General features: G+C 32.9%; 1 protein-coding gene across 2 annotated transcripts; it reads right to left on the reverse strand.

Annotated features, from left to right (window-relative positions):
* Positions 1–562: 562 nt before the first annotated feature.
* Positions 563–23969, reverse strand: LOC111691769 (GPI mannosyltransferase 4-like). 2 transcript variants are annotated; one of them, XM_023455083.1, is made up of 3 exons: positions 23498–23969; positions 9700–9748; positions 563–652 (listed from the first exon to the last, which is right to left on the reverse strand). In XM_023455083.1, exons 1-3 carry the CDS (start codon positions 23631–23633, stop codon positions 592–594), a joined length of 246 nt encoding a protein of 81 aa, XP_023310851.1. In that variant the 5' UTR covers positions 23634–23969; the 3' UTR covers positions 563–591. The 2 variants fall into 2 exon arrangements, with proteins under 2 accessions (XP_023310851.1, XP_023310852.1); XM_023455084.1 differs by lacking the exon at positions 563–652 and adding an exon at positions 9517–9598.
* Positions 23970–24525: the final 556 nt, after the last annotated feature.

A 24525-nucleotide genomic window follows, 5' to 3' on the forward strand; every position in this document is an offset into this window, starting at 1 on the left:
AAATGGAATTGGAAAACAGTAACGGATCTAGTGCCTATTCCTCTATATAACCAAAAAAAAATCGGAATCACTGCAAAAGCCACAAATGTTGGTCGGTTAAAACAGCCAAATACTGTCACAGTAGTTATAACGAAACAATTTCTAAAAGAATCTGAAACCATAAATAACCGCAATTTATGAAATTTCGCTCTTTCTATGGCGGATTTGCTTTGTTCCAAACGATAGTTTATATATTCTTTCTTCCTGATAAGTATATTAGAAAATGTCAAACTTTCACAAACGAAAAACAGTAGCAGAGAAAATAAAATCAATTCTATAGTATTCGAGAAAGTTCGCGTCGAGTAGATAAACATTATATAAGAGCTACTCAACACCAGTAGTCGCGATTTGTACTTTTCATTATTGTTATAACAAATTCGATATAAAGAAAAATCAACGAGGAAAGAAAACAGGCACATAAGAAACCGAGGGATCACCAACATGGTGTAGGGAGTTAGGAATGTCTGCGCTAGATAATGATTTGCTAGGATGTTAAAATCCCGGAGGAATTTGTAACTCATGCCGATAGTGAAATATGGTATGGTCATGCTTCTAATGGCCATTGTCGAGTTGAATTCCCATGGTGGGTTGTATTCTACATCTAAGAACTTTCCTAAAAATAAATTTGAAAATATTAATTAACTGTTTGAGATAATCTTTTTCTGAAAATGATACAGGGTGTTTCGCATAAAACAGAACAGGGGCATGTAGGGGAACCCAAAATATGGCTATTTAACGGAACTTACTTCTACACTAAACTGCATCCCTGATAGTTGTAGGCCTTGAAGTTGGGGTTTCAAAGGACCACTCATAAATCTTATGGGTTTGAGTTCCCCGTCGATTCGCCTGAATTTTTAATATGTTGTACTTGACACCCCTCTGATCAAAAGTGTTCATAGACCCAAAGTCCGGAAATGGACAGTTTTCGAGATATCGAGGACGCAGTCTCAAAAAATGGAATATTTCCATGAACCAGAAAATGGAAACGAGCACTTTTGAAAATTATCATTATCCATTCTTGTATTATTTATCGGGTTTGGATCAATTTGAGTATTCATAATATGTATCTAGAATGAAAATCAGTACAATTCCACCCCCGAGACACCCCTAAAATAAGGGTTGAAAAACTAAAATATTTATATCAGGTTATTACGAGATTATCCACGGTTTTTTTTTTCATAAATCATTCTATACGACTAAGAGCAATCTGTAGAAATCCTCATTCTGAAATATCCTTAAAATAGGGGTAGAAAAACTAAAATATTTATATCTCAGGTTGTTATGAAATTATCCACCTGTTTTTTTTTTTTTCATGAATCATTCTGTACGGCTAAGAGGATGTGTTGAAAGATCCTTGAGCCGTTTCCATCCCGAAACACCCTTCAAATAGGAGTTGAAAATGTTTAGGATTTCTACACATATGCTCTTAGCCGTATGAAATGATTTATGAAAAAAAAAAAAACTGTGTGGATAATCTCGTAATAACCTGATATAAATATTTTAGTTTTTCCACCCTTATTTTGGAGGTGTCTCGAGTGACCGATAAATAAAAGAAGAATGGATAATAATGATTTTCAAAAGTACTCGTTTTCATTCCATTTTTGAGACTTTGCGTCTTCGATATCTCGAAAACTGTTCGTTTCTGGACTTTGGGACTATGAACATTTTTGATCAGAAGGGTGTCAATTATAATATATAAAAAATTCAGACGAATGGACGGGGAACTCAAACCCATAAGGTTTGTGCGGTGTATTTCCGAAAAAGATCAATATCTCAGTTATACTTCAACTTAGAAAGACCAAATTTGGTGCACAATGTAACTGTACAAAGGGCATTAATCGAGAGTAAGTAGAGTTCAATTGAAGTATTTTGAAGGGTTGATAAGGGATGATGCACAATTAAAATGTGACAGAATTTTTTAACCAGTTGGCGGACCTAAAAAATTACTACTACTTTATTTCATGAGGAATTTAATTTTAAAACTTTTCTTATAGTCCGGGAGGCAGCGACAGAAATTTTGCACCAATTCCTACAAAGCTGATTTTTTCTCAGTTTGTTGTTTTGATATCGCAAGTAAACGGAACGGCAGTCTACCGCGCCAATGTGGGGGCAAACATTAATAACAATGTTTGAAACATGTAAATAAATAATATGTAAATGTCTAATACCTACAAGTGTGAAACTTTTTAGAGTGATTAATTATACCTAAAAATACAGTATAATGATAGTCTACCGCGTCGGAAGCGAAGCCATCAAGAGTCTACCACTCACGGATGGCGTTAAAAAATTAATTTTTTTGACTTATACAATTACAAGGCTGAATATTTTTTCTCAAATACTTTAGTTTATAATAGAACCAAAGAAAACAGTCTACCGATCATTTAAGGGTGCAAAGCCTTGATAGATGCAGTGGAATGCACGATCTCCCGAGGGCAGTCGCTGCGCCAATCCGCTGTAAATCGCTCTGAATAATTATTAATTAGTCATGTCGGGATTAAATTAAAATCTACAAAGTTGCTTTTTTGTCTATAAGTAGTTTAGGATAATTATCGTCAAATAAACGTTTTCCACCTTCGATACAAATTGGCTAGTTTCCGTAGACGTGGCTAAAATTTTTGCGCACGATTTTGTTTAAAATTCCTAATTCAAATAATTATAATTTTTTGAGCTTGCACCATTATTAAAACGTACGATATTAGTAATAAAGAGCGAGCGTCAGCGAGCCAGATTTTTACTACTATAATATTAGTAAAAGTTGAAAATACATTTTTTTCACTTATAATTTATATCCATGACGCTTACCAAAGTCACACTTGCAGCTAGCACCAGGGTTGTCGACTTTGGATTAGCAGTAAATACTAATTGGTACAAAAAAAAACAGAAGGTGCTAAAACCTGGTAATTTACCATAAAATTGCGAAAAAGTTGAAAGTGGTGTTAACTTGAAGTGTTCTGAAGATACTACAAAGTATTAAGAAAAAAAATTTCAATAACTATGAAAAAACAAATAGATAACATTCTGCCTTTTTGTTTGCCAATTTAGTGCAATTCACTAATGGTAGTTTAGTTTGCGTTTATTTTAAGGATTTAGATTTAACTGATAAAACGACTAACCTTAAAACCGATATAAAAGTAAGGAAATGATCTGGTGATACAACGGAAAGGAATATGGAACAATCATATATAGAAGAACGGAACGCCAAGTAACTTTAAAAAGAGATCAAATTACAATTGCCAAGTTAACTTTTGTTTTGCTAATTCTTCACGATTAGGATTGTGGCAGAATTTTCATGATTTTCGATAATAACATAACAAGGAAATACTAGAGCATCTACTAGTTTAAAATTAAAAATACTAATACTATAGACTAAATTCAAAATTTCAATACTAAATGGGACGTTCAAACTATCAGATTTAGTATCTTATATATCGTGTTGGCTACACCGGGCGTTATAAATTCGACGCGTAAAGATCAAGAGGGGATGAAGCCCCGGAAAGGCCTTAGCCGGCGCAAACATATTTAGGGGGCATGCATAAAATCTTTTGAATACCCTGGAAGTAATCAGACACAGCAACCCATTGATCCGCAGAGGCTGCCGGTAGATGCAGGCGGCCTAGACATCAATTGTCTACGAGGTGTCCGGGCCTACAGCGAAGAAGTAGGTGAAGAGCTATAATCGCGGTCGGCCCCGCTCCATCCGAAGTCATATATCCAGCCAAGGATATTGGCTCGCCTTTTCAATAGCCAACCAATATTCGCCGAGCCCGAATAACAGTAACTTACTGTACTTTTCGTCATTCAGTTTACTTCCAAATTGTTTCAAATTAATAATAAAGTCACCGACAATATTTATTTTTAAAAAACATAACAATACATTTTATAATATAGGATTGAATATTAAATAATTATGAAATTAATGTATTGCAGCTGCTTATAATAAATATTGTATCTCATTAATATTGCAATAGTTTGAAAGCAGCAGTCCTTTCAATAGTCCTCGCGCAAAAATTTTAGCCATGTCTACCGAAGCTTTAACCACTTTGTATCGAAGATAGAAGACGTTTATTGACAATAATTATTGTAAACTACCTATAGACAGAAAAGCAACTTTGTAGATTTTAATTTAATCCCGGTATGAGTTATTATTCAGAGCGTCTTATAGAGGATTGGTGTAACGACTGCGCTCGGGAGATCGTGCATTCCATTGCGTGTATCAAGGCTTTACATCCTTAGATAATCGGTAGACTGTTCTCTTATAAACTAAAATATTCGAGAAAAAAAATTAGCCTTGTAGAAATAAGTCAAAAAAGTTAATTTTTTTAACACCTTCCGTGAGTGGTAGACCCCAGACTATCATTATACTATATTTTAATTAATCACTCTAAAAAGTTTCACACATGTAGGTATAAGACATTTATATATTATTTATTTACATGTTTCAAACATTGTTATTAATGTTTGCCCCCACATTGGCGCGGTAGACTACCGTTCCGTTTACTTGCGATATCAAAACAACAAAATGAGAAAAAATCAGCTTTGTAGGAATAATTACATCAATAGTGTCGCTGCCTCCCGGACTATTACTCTTATCAGTTTTCAAAAAACTTTGTCGTTTTCAACAAAAACACGAATAACTAATAATACGTATTGCAGCTGTGTTATTTAAAATCGTCGAAAATTCAAAAATTGGCTGTGACTTGACAATCAGGAAAAAAGGTTGGAATAAAAATAATTTAATAGAAAAACAAACAACTTAAACAACAGAAATAACATACAATTTGCACTGATAAGTTATAGAAATTGTTCAAAATGATCACCGTTTTCGCTCAGGCATAAATTTATTATCCAGTTATTTATATCGAGTAACTGCTGATTGTTTCTAATGAATGTGCATTTATCCGTAATGCGATTCCACAATTCTGCTCGAGATGCAACTGGCGAGAAATACACAAATTCTTTTAACGTCCTCAAAGAAAGAAGTCACATTTGTTGAGGTCTGGTGATCGTGGAGGCCAAACTTGTGGGCAATGATTTCCTCTTCAAATTCATTTATTTGGATACTAGTGGTTTAAAAAGTCTCTAACAATATTACTAAAATGAGGGAGGTGCTCCGTCATGCATAAACTAATGTTCCAGTCTGAATTGTAGCGGCACCTCGTCAAGTAGATCAGGGAGTGCTTTGGAGAAATTCTAAATAAGTTTCGCCATTTAGTCGACTCGGTATAATAACTGGACTAATTAAATACCGATCAATAACACCGATCCAAACATTTATTTTAACATCGCGTTGGAAATGTCGAGAAGTTACTGAATGAGGGTTTTTATCGGAATACTCATGGTAGTTGTGTAAATTTGTTATACCTCTACGGGTTAAACAAGCTTCATCAGTAAAGATAATTATCTTTTGAAAATTATTGATGTAAAATAAACTGACAGAAATTCACTCGTTTAACCAAATCTTTCGGTAACAATTCTTGCAGTTTTTGGATATATGGGTGTAGTAGATTACGTCTAATCACTCGGTGCATAAAAGTTTGTGATATATTAGTTTGTCGAGATAGAATTCTAGTACTAATATGTGGGTCATCTTCAATTGTATTCAAAATAGGTTCTTCGTCTTGTTCCTTGAATGCAATAGCACGTTCTCGACTGTTACCTACTGAAAAACTTGCCTCTTTCTAGAGCCCGTCTTTTAACATCGAAAAATGTTTATGGGAGATTACACAATTTGGAAATCTTCTCCGATATTCTTCAACACTTCTGTAGTTTTTTTCACAGAAACCTAACACTAATAGCATGTCAACTTGTTCGCTAAATGAAAACTTCCCGGTCATTTTCAAAACACTCAGCAAACAGTTACTAAAATTATATGACTTATTTCATGATCGTCAAGTTTGACGTTTAAATTCAAAGTCAAATTTTGAATTTTCGAACACATCTACAATACATATTATTAGTTATTCGTGTTTTTGTTAAAAGTGAGAACGTTTTTTAAAAACTGACGAGAGTAAGAAAATTTTTAGAATTAAATTCCCCATAAAATAAATAACAATTTTTTAAGTCCGCCAATGGGTTAAAAATTTATGTCACATTTGCATCATCTCTTATCACCCCTTTAAAATTATTCAATTGAACTCTACTTAGTGTCGATTTCTTGGTACATTCACGCCGTGTACCAAATTTGGTTTTTCTAAGTTCAAGTATAACTGAGATATTGATATTTTTTTCGAAATTTGAACCACCACTTTCAAGGCCTATAACTTCTCAGGGGTGCAGCTTAGTATAAAGGTAAGTAGTATTAAATCACCATATGGGGTTCCCCTACATGCACCTGCCCTGTGTCGGTTCTTATGCGAAACACCCTGTATAATAACTATACAGGGTGTTTATTAAGTACTTGTACAAACTTTAAAGGGTAAATCTTTGACTAATTTTGAGATAAAAAGTTCATATGAACATGGTTCCGCAACGACTTGGTTCTTGAGATACAGACTGTCCAAAAAAATGGGTTTTATTTGGAATTTTGATTATATATTTTTTCTAATTTTCACTAATTTGATTTGAGTAAAAAAACTCTTAATGATTCAACTTACAAAATTCCAACGCAGGTTTAACTTCAAACCCATTTTTTAGAAAATGGCTGGTTTCAGCTACAAATACTAAGAGTACCTTTTGTATGTAAAATTAAATGGAGAATAGGTATGTTTAGTCAAAAATTATATGCAATGCGACCCAAAAAAGTTATAATTATTTAAATACAGGTACAACACTATATGTGGCGCCTTCTAACATTAAACGAAAAACTAAGTAAATATTACAGTTTCTCGTTATCAATACTCAATTTCTCGAATTTCGTCAAACTGCCATGTTATTGAACAAAAATATATAAAATATATATAAAAAATAAATATAATCAAAATACCAATAAAATTATTTTGGATGCTTTACATCTCAAGATCTAAGACGTTGCGGACCCATGTTCATATGAACTTTTTAACTTAAAATTCAGGGGTATTTTTTAGGGGGGTGGGGTTTATAGACATAATTTAATATAAAGTGGATGCAGGACAGAAAAATTGCAGCTGCATTTTTAGATATAGAGGGAACATTCAGAAATGTTTCAAACATCATTAATAAGAGCTCTGAAAGCTAGGGAACAGGAACATTACATTAATCCAGCCTGAAGTAGGCTACCATACTGTAACAGAGTGATTTTTCGACACCCCATATTTGTGTTCCTTTTGATTTATTTTTAATAAATGTAGTTTAACGCACCGACATTTTGCATTTTTTAATGCCGCCTGAATTAACTCGGCACCGCGTAGCGCGAAGTCAAGGTTTAGGGAACATTCTGCCAGTCACCTGCCATTCTTAAGGAGATTTGTTATTACTGTTATATTTTGTGTAGAGATAGTAGCCAAGATCACCGCTTAACACCGCACCATTCTTTTACCGTTTTCTGTAGTTACTACCTGTATATAACCGTAGCCGTTTGTCACCGTCCAACTATAGATTTAGAGTAGAAGAATAGTGTATATAGGTAGAATAGAACTGTAAATAAATGTAAATATTTCCCAATTTGTGACTTTTATTCCTGTGTGAAGTCTAACTCTCTCTAGACCCTCTGGACATACCGTGTCTTCACTGTAGTCGCCCGAGTAGTGGTGTTTCTGCACTATAAACAGAAACTGGCGCCCGAGGTAACTGCTGCCGCTCAGGCGTCATAGTGACGGACTAGTTAATAAATAAAATAGCCGTCACAATACATGTAAAAGTAGTGAATATTTTCCCGAAAACAGCCGAATGACTATGTACATTACAATTATGAATTGCAAACAGCACAACCCATATGTTTACAACTTATCAGCGTAATACAACCTAACCAGAGCACAGATGCCTAGCCCTTATCAACATGCTTGACCAATATTTTATTTCTTAACTTAATCTTTCGTTCATTAACATTCAATAATCTTACTGGAATTTTATTATTCTCTAGTTTAACCATAAGAGCTCCAACAGGAACACCTTCACACACTTCCTCATTTAGAACTAAACAATCATCCGATTAATATTTGATTACTTCACAACGGGGTGGTATTACGGTATATTCATCCGTTTCTAAAGGTACAGTAATTTTTTTGTCGTTTTACCAAAATGAAAACAAAAATTTTTCGTAATCGACAGTAGCACCATGTTTTGAAATCTAATATACCCTCTATATTTGCATCAAAACTGTCAACAACACAAAAATTTTAATTCATTCGCTCCATACCGTACCCACATATAATCATTCCATTCATACTTACATGCAATGCATTATTCTGTTTCGACTCGAAAAAACTTATTACTATTTCCCACTCTACGTAACTCATTAGTAATTACTATTAATAGTCGAACTCCCAGCAAAATAAGCCTGACGTGTCGAACTTTTGTTATTGTTTATTGGTCGACGTTGCGAAAATTGACGACCTCGACCTTTGTTTTGATATAAAAAGCTTATATTTCAATTACTATTTTCATATAATTGTCTGATTCCTCTATTACTACAATAATTATTATTGCCAAATCTTCTTCTGTTATTATTTCTATTGCATCTACCAAAATTTTGGATAGTTCACGTATCAAATAAATTAGTTGCTTGAGAACTGTTAGACGTCTTTATTAATTTTTCTTCCTTAGCACTATTAATGGCATCCTTTAATTTACTAAAATTTATCACTTTTATAACGGTTCTAAGCTAAGTTTGTTATTTTTTAATCCATTCGAAAAAGCATTTATTGACAACTTTTCATTTACTTTTTGCAAAATTGGAAAAGCATTATCATCATCTCCCCCTTCGGCTAAAGTTGGATTTAGTAATAGTTGTTCTACGGTTTTAGCATATTCATCTAGGGTTTTATTGTCTTGTCTCGCACTAATGCAATTGGGTAGACATAGTCGCCGCTGACTTTTTCGTTAGCAAATGACTTTTCATAACAGATGTCAACTCATTAACGATGTAACTCATTACTGGTTTTCTAGACACGAAGTTTTGTACGACTTATTTTAATTTTCATAAATATAATTTTTGAAAATATTTTTCCCGTGTCATTTAAAAACTCATTAAGCATCGATTAATTGTTTGGTAACGTTGTGTCGTCCATGGACGCAGCCGATCTTAGATCAAATTTCTCTACCATATTTGTATTATTTTCAGCTAACTCTAAAGACCGACTTCTAATTTCGATTTCACACGGCTTAGATATAACTATTCATTCTAACCTATTTATTAAAATATTACGAGACTTAACAATACTACTTTCAATTGCCCTAACATATTCCTTTACTTGTTTAATTTCCTCATGTCCCTTAGATAACTTATTATATTCATCTCTTAACCCATTAAAATTATTTTCTAAATTTCCTCTCTATTATTAATTTATGTACTCCATCTAACGACGATGCTAAGGTTCTTCTTAAATAAATGGATGAACTGTTGCAATTCCTTACTCATCAGCCACAATTAGTTCTCACTCATCTCCACAAAGTTACACTTCACTCACTGCACGCTTCTTGGCTTCTGGTAATTGCAGTTGTGGCAGAGGTAAAAGTTTACGTGCAGTTTAAAAAAACAAATTATTACTATACAATTTATATAATTTTAAAAAAATAATTACTTACAGATTACTATTCCGGGGAACACATACTAACTCGTAAAAACTGACACCATCTGAAAGTTACACCCTGTACAGTTACTGCATGTTTTATTATCAGATACGATAATTCCTCAAAATCAATCCCCAATAACAGATTTATTATATTTATTTGATACTGTATATTTGAGATAAGATAAGATGTATGAGGTAAAATCAATTTCTCCTATCTGCTACACTTGTAAAATAACCTAACAGTTTCATGAGCAGAAATTGAATCAACCTAAATTTACTTGAAATTTATTAAACATTTAAATTATTTTAGAAAATTTTGTTACGTAGTCATAAGAAAGTAAAGGTAAGCGAAAACAATGTCTATTATTGTATAATATAGAAATCTATTACTTTTAATTGTTATCAACATGGTACAATAAGCAATGAGGTAGTTATTGATGCAGGTATTTTACTCATAAAGAATCCTATAAAGTATGCTAAAATTGTAGGTATTTATGAGATATAAAAAAATGATTAAAACTTTTAATAAACTAACCCTGTTATACTATCATCTTAGAATCCAACTGTAATTACAAAAATAATGCTAGATTTTTTTTTTTTCGGAAAAGGATGAAAGTTGATGGTGGTATGAAAGATTATAAAGTTGGTCCTTTGGCTAAAGGCATTTTCCAAAACTGAGAAATTTTTTATCGGTTGAGTATACTGGTTTTTGAGTCAATCTGTCAGGTAGAAAATTGGTTGATAGAATATGGTGAATTTAGAAATGAGCTTTTACTGTAGACGTCGGAATTTTATATCAAATTTTAAATTACTTATGTTAGGAACGAAATTCCATCTTTTAATGGACCCTGATAACAACTTATCTATTTTATTTAGACAAAGAAAAATAAATAAAATAGGCTATCTGTCAAATAGCACAAACATTGATGTATAACCAGAGAACACAATACCAACGAGAAGCGACAGAATCGGCGGTTCCTTTGATGTTTTGTGGTCACGCTAGAGTCGACCGATTTGACATACGGCGTGGGGTCACGCGGCAAAAAGCCACTTAAAGTCATTACAGGCTGTGGAAAACATAGCCCTCCGCACGGCCACCGACGCGCCCTGGTACGTAAGAAACACTGACATATTACGAGACTTACAATACACAAACGCTACACAGACAATAAGACAAAACGCGGAGAAACGATTTGACGTAGCCACTAGACATGACAATCCCCTCCTCAGGCAAGCCGTTGACTACGTACCCGACGTGACCGACAAACACAAAAGACCTAGACACCAACTTTTTGACCCTGGGTGACCACCCTAATGACCCCCCCCCTGCCCGCTAACCTTTTCTGTTTCAGAGAGCCAGGATCAAGAAACGAAGACAACGACACACACACACACATACACACCCCCCATACCCTCCTTACCCCTCCCCTCCCGCGCTAGCCTAAGGGCCACCTTAGCAAAGCGCATCCCAGGCTGCATAGCCGCACTACCCTACCCAACCATACCACACATAAACATGACACTACCCCCGGGGTTTACACAGACGAGCCGGCGAAGCAAGAAGAGCGCCAGAAGAAAGGGCCCTAGCCGGCGGGGCCCAGCCAGGACAAAAGGAGGTCCCACAAAGCGCCTACACCGGCCGCATTTGCGGTCGGGGTAGACGACGGACGGGGCCCACCTACGAAGGCTGTCCAGGCCTACAGGAGATGAGGCAGGATAAAGAGGGATAATCCCCCTCGATCCCAAATCATTGAGGCCAATTTCTAGCCATTCGCGGCGCGACCGATTTGACAGAAACACAAACGTTTACACTGAGAGAAGTTACACTTTTGAATAGATGTACACTGAACGAACTGCATCAGTATCAAACGTTATTCATATAATACAAGGATAACTGTGGTAAAATGTAGACAAATTAGGTATAATATATAAAAAAATAAAACAAGATGTTTTACAACTAATATATTTATTAAGCAGATATAATATTTTACTGCAATATTTGAAATATTTTTTTAAAAATAGGTACCTGACAATGCTATAACTTCTTTGGGACAATCTTCCACAATTTTTGCCTCTAGCTCTTCTTGCCCATTTCTAAGTTGAGGAAACAGTATAGGTATTCCGTTTGGCAATAAGGTTATTCTTACATTCCCTTTACCAATATATTTGGTTTCGAAATGGTGTTCACAAAGCATATAATTCTTATATACATCCACAATCCTAGGCAATAAATCGAGTCTATTGCAAGTTTCTATCCACACTCGAGCACTGCAAACAAAAATAAAAATTCTCCTAAAGATATTCTCTGTACTTATGCAATACCATATTACAAGAAAACATTCCACATTATTTTAAAAATCAAAATACTTTTTTCTGATTTACAGTTTAGAGGTAGGTACTTAAAATAATAATAATAATTACCTTTCTAATCCTTACGTAATCTCAATAGGGTTGATCCTTCACCAGTTTTCGATGAACAATCGCGAAAAGCACAATAATAACCATGCATTTTATTGATTTCAAGTTGATTCTAATTGTAGATGGAAACGAAATATAATACAAATAAATCCACTATCAATTAACATTATACAACACAACTGTCCACCGCCAAAAAACTATTACTCGTTTCTTCTATTTATATTTGACGGCTCTGACAGCCACTGACAACTGACAACAACACAACCCAATTCGCGCATGAGCATACGAAAACTGTTAACGCAGAAAGCCTTGCTGTCGCTTCTCGTTGATATAGTGTTCTCTGGTATAACTCTGATAGCTTCTTTGCCTCATCAGTGGAGAAAACATAAATTACCTACCAGGTGAAATTAGAAACAGTTCTATGCAATATTTAACTGAAGCAATATTTGCCTTTTGTTTAAAAGAAAACAATTAGAATTGACAGCATATGCAGTATATAATTCTCTAATAAGATGCAGGTTATTAAAATTTTTTATGAGATTTATTAGATTAGATTTGCAAATAAATCAAAAGAACAAGATGAACAAAAAATAAACATTTTGAAAGTAGAAAACAGTACATTTCAAAATGTCTATGATTTAATACACATTTGAAATTTTGAATAATATATTGACATACACAGATGATAGTTTCTAATAACCTTTTATAGCTGTTTTACATCGACAATTTATTCATGAATAAATTGATGAAGTTCTTCATCAATTAATTCATGAACTTATTGGTAAACAATGTGGTTTTACACTGCTCCAGATTTTGTCAAGTTTTTTGACGTATGAATCAGTTCTACCAATGAATCAAAGAAGCAAATAAATTTCAAAAATGTCACCTTTCCGCTCATAATTGTAGTGATACAACAGTGGTACTGTTGTGACACATATTGTATAAATATTAGTTTTTGTAAGTAACAAATCAGTAAAAACTATGCAAAACTAGTAGGACGCCTCACAATTATTTACATATTCCAATAACATAACCTCATTTGAGGCTGGAAATCTGTTGAGTTGGTACTTCTGAACTTCACGAAGAAATTGACGAAAATTAGAACATGCTCTAATTCGTCAAGGACTTGATGAATAAATTCATGAAGTTTTTGACAGCAGATTTGGTGCATTACACTTGTCCAATTTCTTGATGAAGCGACCATGAATTAATTGATCAATAAATTGTCAATGTAAAACAGCTTTTATTAAGGTGGTCTTAAACTAATTCAAACAAATCCTATCAAAAGAAGTCAAACAACATTCTTCGATACCAAATCTAGGTACATATGCAAAAGACATCCAACATTACAGACAAAATTGCTAACTGCTGGTACTAAATTTCTAGATTTCTGGTATCGAAGAATGTTTGACATTATTTAATAGGATTTGTTTGAATTAGCTTAATACCTCAATAAAGCTAATAATACAATACAGGGTGGTCCCGAGTTAATGGACCAAAATTCATGGGTATATTCCCCAAGTAAAAATATTGCGATTTAGCTGAACTTACCTTAGTCCGTAAATTGATAGTTAGAGATAAAGGGTGTTAAATGTAAAATATTATTTCAGTTTTTTTTTTAATTTATTCCTTAACAAATGCAAATATCCTCACAAAATTTTGAAATCTGTTCGCGTTTTGGTTAAAGTTCATAGAGGGCGCTAACTGCAGTAGATTGAATGTGTTAAAAACGACATTACTTTTTTGTACTTTAAGGTACCTCATATTTCGTAACAAATTCCTATTTTTCAACTTTTTTTACACGAAAAAGGTATACTTTATTAAAGTAGCTATCTTGCACCATTTTCGAGATATTTGGCTTTGAAACTACCAATGCTGTTGCATTAAATTACAATTAAGTGTCCTACAGGTATTATTAATTTAGCAGTAAAGTTTCTTAAGTAGGATTTGGACAAAAATCAAATAATTGACGTCTTCCACTTGTCTTATTGCTGTCATTTGTATGCTAATTTTTATTAAGTATTATTCATATCTAATTAAAATTGCATCTTAGCTTACAAATTAAATTGTATACTCGTATACATAACTGTGTGATAGAATGCCGAGATTTTAGTTTTTGGAGTTACATGAAATCAGTTGTTTATGGAGAAACTATAAACACTTGAGAGGAACTTTAGTAGCAGGTTTTAAATGGTGCAAAGTCATTTCGCATTAAGGATTTATACTTTAAAATAAGACAATAACTTAATAAACGTGTTGATAAATGTATTGAAGTTAGAGGTGGACATTTTGAGCAATTATTGTCAAAAAGGCATATTTTTTACTAATGTTTACTATTTTACTGTTCATTACAATTTTTAGTTCTAAATAAATCCTTGCTTTTGACATTTCTAAATTATTTTAATTATTTCAACTACACTTTCAACATTAGAAGTTTCAAAGCCAAATATCTCGGAAACGGTGCGAGACAGCTACTTTCATAAAGTCTACCTTTTTTGTAAAAAAAGTTGGAAAACAAGAATTTGATACCAAAGATGAGATACCTTAAAGTACAAAAAAGTATGTAATTTCCAACACCTTCAATCTACGGCAACTGGCGCCCTCTATGAACCATAAAGAAAATGTGAACAAATTTCAATTCCTCTATCTAAAGAACTACTCCAAAACTTTGTGTAGATATTTGCATTTATTAAGAAATAAATGGTAATAAACTAAAATAATATTTTACATTTAACACCCTGTATCTCTTTAACCATCAACTTTTGGACTAAGGTAAGTTCAGCTAAATCGCAATATTTTTGCTTCGGGAATCTACCCATGAATTTTGGCCCATTACCTCGGGACGACCCTGTATACATATTTAAGAAAGTATATAATTTTTGTAAAATGAATAGCTCCACCTAAATTGTTAATTCTTAAAACCATAAACTTAATCAAAAGCAGTTGTAAAATAAAAACTTTATCTAGAGAATTTCAAATTTATTACATGCATCTTAAGGAAGCATATTGGTACTGAAAAATATAATGTTAAAGGCATTGTTTTGACATGTACCTAAAATTCCAAAAATGTTATAATATTGCATTTAAAATGATTTTACTAACTAAATTCAGATTAGAAATTAAATTTTGCAAATGAAAATAATACTTTTCTGTCTTCAGACGCCACCCATTAAACTAACTACCCTTAAAACAATAACACGTATTTCAGAAAATAAATACCATACTACTTGACGTAGATTGTTAACATTACTTTAGATTAGGTACAGATTAGATTTAGGTACAGGGAAGCTTTAACATTTTTGACTTATTTTTCTCTTGTCGATAATGCAATAATATATAGGGTGTTCCATTTAAAATAACAAAGTTGACAGCTACTTCAGGTATAACTGGAAGTGCTACGTCGATGGCATTATTTTCATTGAAGAGAGCAAATCTGATAATCCCTGTCAACAAAATTTCTGTCATATTACCTTTCGTTCCTCTGAAACGTTTAATAGGCCACTTACTGTGAAGAACTCTGTATATACAGGGTGTCCCACTAAGGTCAGTGAGGAACGATATTAGGGAAAGTATAGGCCCTAGAATTCGGGAAATTTTTTTTGAAATAAATCGATTAAGAGAAATCGCTGGAAATAGTTATCAAGTTCGTAGCTTGACAGCTAGTACGATATTAGAGAAAGTATAGGCCCTGGAGTTCAGGAATTTTTTTTTTAAATAAATCGACCAAGAGAAATAGCTGGGAATAGTTTTCAAGTTCGACGCTCATTTGTTAGGGGCGCAATCTACATACCAAAACATAGAGTTGAATTTTTCTCAGAAACGTTTATTATTCAGGTATATTAAATAGTACAAATATGGATAGTCAGATTCATTGCACATAACTTTTGTTATTCACATTTTGTTCTATCCCTCGACAGAAAGGGTGGGGGAAGCCCCTAATGTCTGATCAGAAAAATGCATTTTTTTAAGGATCACTTATCTAGGCTTAGAAACAATTAAAATAAAAAAAAGTATTCCCTCGGCGGGTATCAAACTCTCAACCTTTAGCATATACAAGCAATCAATCAATTGTTGCTTAGGCAAAAAGTTTGATTTTTTATCAATCTAATTAATTAATATTGACTTAATTATTCAATTCGAATTTAATTAGGTATCTCACTAAAAATTTCATTACCAAAGGTTCCCCTATAACGGTGATCAATGTTAGTCATGAAAATCAAAATAAGAAACAAATGATTACATGAATGACCTAATTAAATTCGAATTGAATAATTAAGTCCATTTTAATTAATTAGATTGATAAAAAAATCATATTTTTCATTGCTTGTATATGTTAAAGGTTGATACCCGTCGGAATATTTTTTTTTTTAATTTTAATTCTTCCTAAGTGGATAAGGTGTGATGGGAGACCGGTTTTTGTGAAATAATATGTAATTACCGAAACAGCAAATAAATATACGTTTGGTTTCAAAATGACACGGGGGTAAATGAAAATTTATTCTCCTTCTTTAGGTACAATGCGAAAATTTAAATATTTCCTAAACGGTTTCAGATATCGAAATGCGGTTTTGACCAGTTCTACTTTAACTAAAAGTTGATTATATTGACTTAAAAAAAGTACATCGTTTCATTTTAAATTTCCAAGAAAAATTAAGAAATAAGTTAGGTTTCAACATATCGCCATTTTATACCTTTATTAACCAACTTTTTGCCATCACTAAAACATTTATTAAATGTGTATGGTACTGTAATTTAATGTAATTGCAAAAACATCCATTAAAGCGATCCAAACACAAAGCACTTTTTCAAATTTATAACAAAAACTTATCCCACCCCTTTATTTAACGAGAAAATAAAAAATGTCACTAGGAAGTTTTAAGAAATGGACTATCGATGAAAACTGATAAAAAAATGTATTCACGTTACTGACGCATTTTTTCATTTAGTCAATTTTAAAAATTTCTTGGGGAAAATTAAAATATTTTTAATGAAATATTCATGGCCACTTTTATTTCAAGAATTTTTCCCAGAACCTGTAGGACTAATAGGTTCCCATATACAGTCGATGGCCGGTCTTAATCAAACACACTGATATACAGGTTGTGGCATTAGTGTGTTGAAGTACGATATCTCCTTTATTATAGAAGATATCAATAAAAGTTATTTACAAAAATTGTAGTCAACTTAAAACTACACATTTTACATTATTTTCGTATGTACAGGGTGTTACGTATTATCAGGGTGAACCAAACATACTATTTTTTAAATGGGACACCCTATATATTATTTCAAATTTAGATTAAGCTCATCTCTCCCATGCTTCTAATATAGGGTTTAAATATGTTATACAGGGTATTTTAAAAGTTATGGTCAATTGTATACGAGAATTATTCCCATTTTAGCGTCCTGTATACCCTAAACAGAACAACTTAACAATAATTTTTTGCAGGCAGTAATAGAGTTCACCTTAACGTTCAATGTCGGATAATTGTTTAAAAAAAAAGTGCTATTAGCACCATTAAGTATTTTGCTTCCTGGCGACCTTTTGACAACTATACTTAACAAGATCACCTTATTGCAATGTCGTAAATATTTATAACTCGTTACTTATTAGATTTCATAGTTAACAAAAAATTAAAAATTAATACAAATAAAAAATTAAGGGAAAATAGTGTTGGCACTGTTTTTATGAGTATGTTAAAAAGTTACATTAAAATACATTAGCCGCCGACAAAATTTGAAAAAAGAAAAAACCCAGAAAGCAGGCAATACGTCCCCGATTGTTTTTGAAGCGCTGAATCTGAATCTGGCCTCAGAACTGACCCATCACCCTAGGTTTCCGAGATATTCTAATCCAAATGTGTAAAAAAACATTTTTTCAAGGTTATATGACATCGAGATAAAAATTTTTTCTAAAAATCAATTACACCACTTAAAAGTAGAATCTTTACCCTTCAAAACCCTTCTTTCAATTTGAAGAAATATTCATTTTTCGCCAAAATATCGCTAATTGAAAATTACTACTTCAGCTACTTTCTTACACCATTGCTAAATTAAGAAATTTTCTAGGAAGGAATGTATTTTTATGTTTTTTGGGTTGCTGAATTCGAATCTAACCGTAATATTTTCCAACGACCTCATGTTTTTGATATTTCCTAACCTAAAAGGTCAAGGTGCACAAATTTCGGTTATACCAAGGCTATAAACTGTTGTACACATAACTGGCAGGCGCTTAAGTTTTGAAAGGTTATCCTAAGTGTGTCGTAACCAGCGTATTGAAGAACATTGTTTGGCTCCATTTTATAAGATTATTTTGAAACAAATTTTTGAATTTGAATAGCTTAATATTTTTAATACAGTGGAATATTCAATTAATGGGTATTTTCAGTCACGTAAATACCTATTACAAAAGCAACAACTGAAATAGATAGGTACTGTTCTATATTAATTTTTCGGTGCTGAATTAAAAAGCCCTCAAAAAACCAGCATCTTCTAAACCCATGATAAGTCAAACTCAAAATTTATACCCGAAGCACCCCGTAACCCCATATTATCATTATCACGGCAGATCCAAACGAAAAATACCCATGAGGCTGAAACTAGCAGCCAAACTTATCAGCGAGAACGTCACAATACCGCATATAAAATATTGATTATTTGAAACGGGAAATATCGTATTATACGTTTAAAAATAATCATGAAATAGTATACGGACCAATGTTTATGCAAATTATGAACTTGTATCACATTTACAACTTATTTTGTGCAACAATAATGTTGACATATTTCTTTAGAAAAAATAGTAATACCTCTCTTCCTACTGCGAATTGGTCCACTAAAAAAGTGTAGAGTTTAGTTAAATTCATCTCTTATTATCCACAAATAAAATTGTAACGGTACATCCCTTATACAGGGTGGGCCACCAGTAACGCCTCGGTCGCTAGTGACCAAACGGCAAATGTTACAGAAACCTGTTTATGTGGGTATGTGTAGGTTGATTACGGGTATATTTTAAAAATATTTCGAAATATACAGGGTGTCCAGGAAAAGCGTACCATATCAAAGTTATGTTTTTTTAAATGGAACACCCTGTATTTTACTGCATTTTTGAAAGCACCGTAAAAAAATAGGTGAACTTTATTAAAGGTTCTGCATACCTAGGACTTACAGTTTGTGAGATATTTCAATTTTAGTGAAAATGCAGGCATAGCGTAGAAATTTAATATTAGCAATAAAAAAATAATTTTAAGGAAGCAGCTTTGGAGGGTCTATTTTAGATCCTTGAAGTTATAAATTGTTATATTTGTCGTCACTTAGTATTATACAGGGTGTTCAAAAAACTGCTGAATACTTCTCTCAACTTTAAACAGCAATAACTTGGTTATTTTAAATGGAACACCCAGTATATTTTTACTTTGGGAGTTGGGAAATTTAAAACTCTTTCAAACTGTGTATAGGTTCCCTATACCTATCTCTAACGGTATTGGAGATATTTGTGCCGTTTCGTTTTTTATCGATTTTTTTTTTAAGATGTATCCACGTGTCTTTATCGAGGTCTTTACTGAATTGGTTTGGGTTCTTCTTGATGACGTCTCTTTAAATATATTGAGAAAAATGAGGATGCAATTAGATGGCGCACCTGCAAATTTTTCATATTCAGTGAGAAATTATTTAAATCGAAAATTTAGTAATAAATGGATAAGTAGGAATGGTGCATGTCAGTGGCCACGTAGGTGTCCAGACCTCACCGTAATGGACTTCTTTGTTGCGAGCTATATAAAAAATCTTGTATACAATGTTCCACCTATTACTTGCGATGATATTGGAGGGAAGGATTAGAGATGCATTTGCGTGAGAATATCATTTGAAGATAGAATAAGATGCTGTATTCAGGAGAATGGTTATCAATTCGAACATCAATTAAAATTTTTCTTTGTTTTTTCTAAAAGTAAAAGTTCCTTTTATCATTATCATGAAAATATTCAAAAAAGTTTTCTAATAAAAAATATTATTTTATAAGCCGAATAATTATAAAAAGTTATTAATTTTGTATAAATATGTTTGTAGTAAGTAACTGAATTATTTATGAACATGAAAAATATTTATTAAAGAAAATTTTACTTTTAGAAGAAACAAAGAAAAATTTTAATAGATGTTCGAATTGATAACCATTCTCTTGAATACAGCATCTTATTCTATCTTCAAATGATATTCTCACATTCCTTAGAATATTTGGGGTGATTGTGGCAAATGCATATCTAATCCTTTCCTTCATATCATCGCAAGTAGTAGGTGGAACACTGTGTACAAGATATATTTTTATACAGCCCGAAACAAAGAAGTCCATTACGAGAGGTTTGGACACCTGTGGTAGCCACTGACATGAACCATTCTTACCTACTCATTTATTACTTAATTATCGATTTATATAATTTCTCACTGAATATGAAAAATGTGCAGGTGTGCCATGTATTTGCATTCACATTTTTCTCCTTATATTTACAGAGACGTCATCAAGAAGAACCCAAACCAATTCAGTAAAGACCTCGATAGAGACACGTGGATACATCTTACAAAAAAAATCGATAAAAAACGAAACGGCACAAATATCTCCAATACCGTTGGAGATAGGTATAGGAAACCTATATACAGTTTGAAAGAGTTTTAAATTTCCTAACTCTCAAAGTAAAAATATACTGGGTGTTCCATTTAAAATAACCAAGTTATTGCTGTTTAAAGTTGAGAGAAGTATTCAGCAGTTTTTTGAACACCCTGTATAATACTAAGTGACGACAAATATAACAATTTATAACTTCAAGGATCTAAAATAGACCCTCCAAAGCTGCTTCCTTAAAATTATTTTTTTATTGCTAATATTAAATTTCTACGCTATGCCTGCATTTTCACTAAAATTGAAATATCTCACAAACTGTAAGTCCTAGGTATGCAGAACCTTTAATAAAGTTCACCTATTTTTTTACGGTGCTTTCAAAAATGCAGTAAAATACAGGGTGTTCCATTTAAAAATACATAACTTTGATATGGTACGCTTTTCCTGGACACCCTATATATTTCAAAATATTTTTAAAATGTAGCCGTAATCAACCTACACATACCCACCTAAACAGGTTTCTGTAACATTTGCCGTTTGGTCACTAGCGACCGAGGCGTTACTGGTGGCCCACCCACCAGTATATTGCAAAAAAAATTGTTCAAATGATGCCCAGACCGTCCGTTTATAAATAAATTGCTGTAGCGAGATTCGTACCATGAATTGAGAGTAGAAAAAATTCTGGAATACCTTGCTAGATGCCCTCTATGATATCTAAGAAGAATTGTGAGGGTACACCTTTTAGTTATTGCAAAAAAAATTTTTATATAGTGTCCAGACAGTTTGTTTATAATTAAATAGCTGTAGCGGGATTCGTACCATGAATTGAAAGCTGAGAAAAATCTGGAATACGTTTTTAGGTGTCCTCTATCTTATCGAACAAAAACTGTGAGGATACACCTTCTAGTTATTGCAAAAAAAAAAAATTTTTATATCGTGCCTAGACCGTATGTTTATAAATAAATTGCTGTAGCGAGATTCGTACCATGAATTGATAGCTGAAAAAAATGTGGAATACGTATTTAGGTGTCCTCTATCTTATCGAACAGAAATTGTGAGGGTACACACACCTATTAGTTATTCCAAAAAAATTGTTTATATCACGCTCAAATCGTCTGTTTATAAATAAATAGTTGTAGCGAGATTCGTACCATGAATTGAAAGCAGAAAAAAATCTGGAATACGTTTTTAGGTGTCCTCTATAATATCGAACAAAAATTGTGAAGGTACACCTTTTAGTTATTGCAAAAAAAAAAAAATTTTTATATCGTGCCATTCTAAAAAAAAAATTATTATGAATGAAGAAACTGAGGGATCAACTTGAAATTCCACGGTTTGTGGAGAATAGAGTTATAAAGTCCCTATTAGAAAGACTGATTTGCAAAGTTTCCAAGGAATGAATTATGAAAAAAAACATAAAAATAAATTTTAAAATTAATAAACTATGAAGGAAGAAAATGAGGGATCAACTTCAAATTCGCACGGTAAGTGTAGAATAGAAGTATAAAGTACCTCCTAAAAGCACATTGACTTGCAAGCTTTCCAAGGGGTGAATTATGACATAAAATATAAAAATAAATTCCAAAATAAATAAATTATGAAGAAAGAAAATAAGGGATCAACTTCAAATTCGCACGGTATTTGTAAAATAGAGGTATAAAGTTCCCTCCAAAAGCACATTGACTTGCAAGCTTTCCAAGGGGTGAATTATGACAAAAAACTTAAAAACAAATTCTAAAATTAATAAATTATGAAGGAAGAAAATGAGGGATCAACGGGTTATTCGAATAACCGGTTTTAGAATATCCGGTTTTAGCAACTATTCGACTAACCGGTTTTATCTGAAATCGGTTTTTACAGAACCCGGTTAACCGGTTTCACTTTTTTCCGGTTTTTGCCAGCAGTAGTACTAAGCTTATCCTCTGAGTTACGTGTTACTAATTTTAAGGGTGGTTAGTATGGGGGATGGCTTCCAACAATGGATTTAGTTGGTAAAATCATTTTATTATATAAATGTACATTTTCTTTCAATGAACGTTAGGAACTTCAGGTACAAGTTTTAACCAGAAACTTCAGTTAATTTTTCTACATTTAGTTACGAAATCCTCTATATCCACCTTTTACAAAATAAACATACCTTTTAATATTCCCCAGTAAGTACCATCTTGTCAGTCAAGAACATAGAAAGAGTAAGAGTAGAGATAAATAAATTGATAGCGAATTTTTTTATTATTTATATCAGGTAGGTACTTTTGCCTACAGAACATGAATATAAATTTAAATTTTCATATTTTATTTTGCTGTAGATAAGAAGTTTTTATTTTTTTTTTAGTTTTCTACAAATTTTGAAAACTTTTTTTAATGCCGAAGTTGATATCATCTGTCATTTGAGAGACAGGAGAAAATGGAAGCAGAAATAGGGAGTGGGCTATATTATGAAGTTACCACTATTGACAAATTTAGCAAAATTTTATTACATTACATTATAGTGATTTAGTTTAGGATTTATATCAAGGACATTTTTCAGATAAAGTAAGAATGGAGAGGCAAGGAAGTTTTAGTAAGTGCTTACTTTTCAAATATGGACAGGTGTCAATCCTAAAACATACTCTTGGCAATTACACTAATGCAGTCGTAATTGCATTTAATGGATTGGGTTTATTAGAAGCTTAAGTCATTTTTGTATTTACTACTCACAGTTTGAAATACACTTGGAAACTAAAATGAGTCATTGAAAAATGTTATAATACAAATGTATGTAGTTCTAAATTAAATATTTTACCTGCTAACACTTCCACTGACTGAAAAAATTCATCGGGATGTATGAATCCTGTTTGTGGGATAAAGACTAGAATAATCCTTAATAGAACTAGAAACCAGTATACTTTAAGATATAAATCAAATTTATTGGCACGCATTTTGGAAAACTTTTTGTAATACAGCTTCTTATTGGCAGTGATGAAGCTTATTTTCTTATCACGTAACTACCCATCCACGAATCTGTCTTGTAAAACAAGGACAAGTGTGTTTCTTGATAACTTCACTGTATGGTAACGTAGAATCGTAAATTTCTACTTCCTATTGCTTTTCAGGATACACTATTACCTATACTTTGTCTATTATTTAACATAATGCACTTTACTTTTATATAACAGAATATTGCAATTATTTTGCTTCAATATTCATTCACTGTATTATTTAGATATTTGTATTTAATTATATGTATAATAATAATAAATCCAAAACCAGCAACTATAACCTCACTCTGGTTTTTTATTTTTACCCATAGATTTACCAGTATACTGGATGAAACCAAAACCGCGCGCGCCATTATTCCATGGCTAGAAATTGGCCTCAATGATTTGGGATCGAGGGGGATTATCCCTCTTTATCCTGCCTCATCTCGTGTAGGCCTGGACAGCCTTCGTAGGTGGGCCCCATCCGTCGTCTACCCCGACCGCAAATGCGGCCGGTGTAGGCGCTTTGTGGGACCTCCTTTTGTCCAGGCTGGGCCCTGCCGGCTAGGGCCCTTTCTTCTGGCGCTCTTCTTGCTTCGCCGGCTCGTCCGTGTAAACCCCGGGGGTGGTGTCATGTTTATGTGTGGTATGGTCATATGAGTAACTAAATAAGAGGCTTTATTTCCTTGTCTTTCATTGGAAGCATCACTTGCTCCAGACGCAACTGGCGCCATCTTACAACCGGTCTGTGAACAAATAGCAGCTGCAACCCAAAACAGAAACCGCGCTAGCCGACTTTGGCTTGAGAATGTAGTTCAAAAACTATGCAATAGATGTCGCTTTATTACGCTGC

The sequence above is a fragment of the Anoplophora glabripennis genome, unplaced genomic scaffold (genome assembly GCF_000390285.2).
Source record: "Anoplophora glabripennis isolate ALB-LARVAE unplaced genomic scaffold, Agla_2.0 scaffold534, whole genome shotgun sequence".
Classification (NCBI taxonomy): domain Eukaryota; kingdom Metazoa; phylum Arthropoda; class Insecta; order Coleoptera; family Cerambycidae; genus Anoplophora; species Anoplophora glabripennis.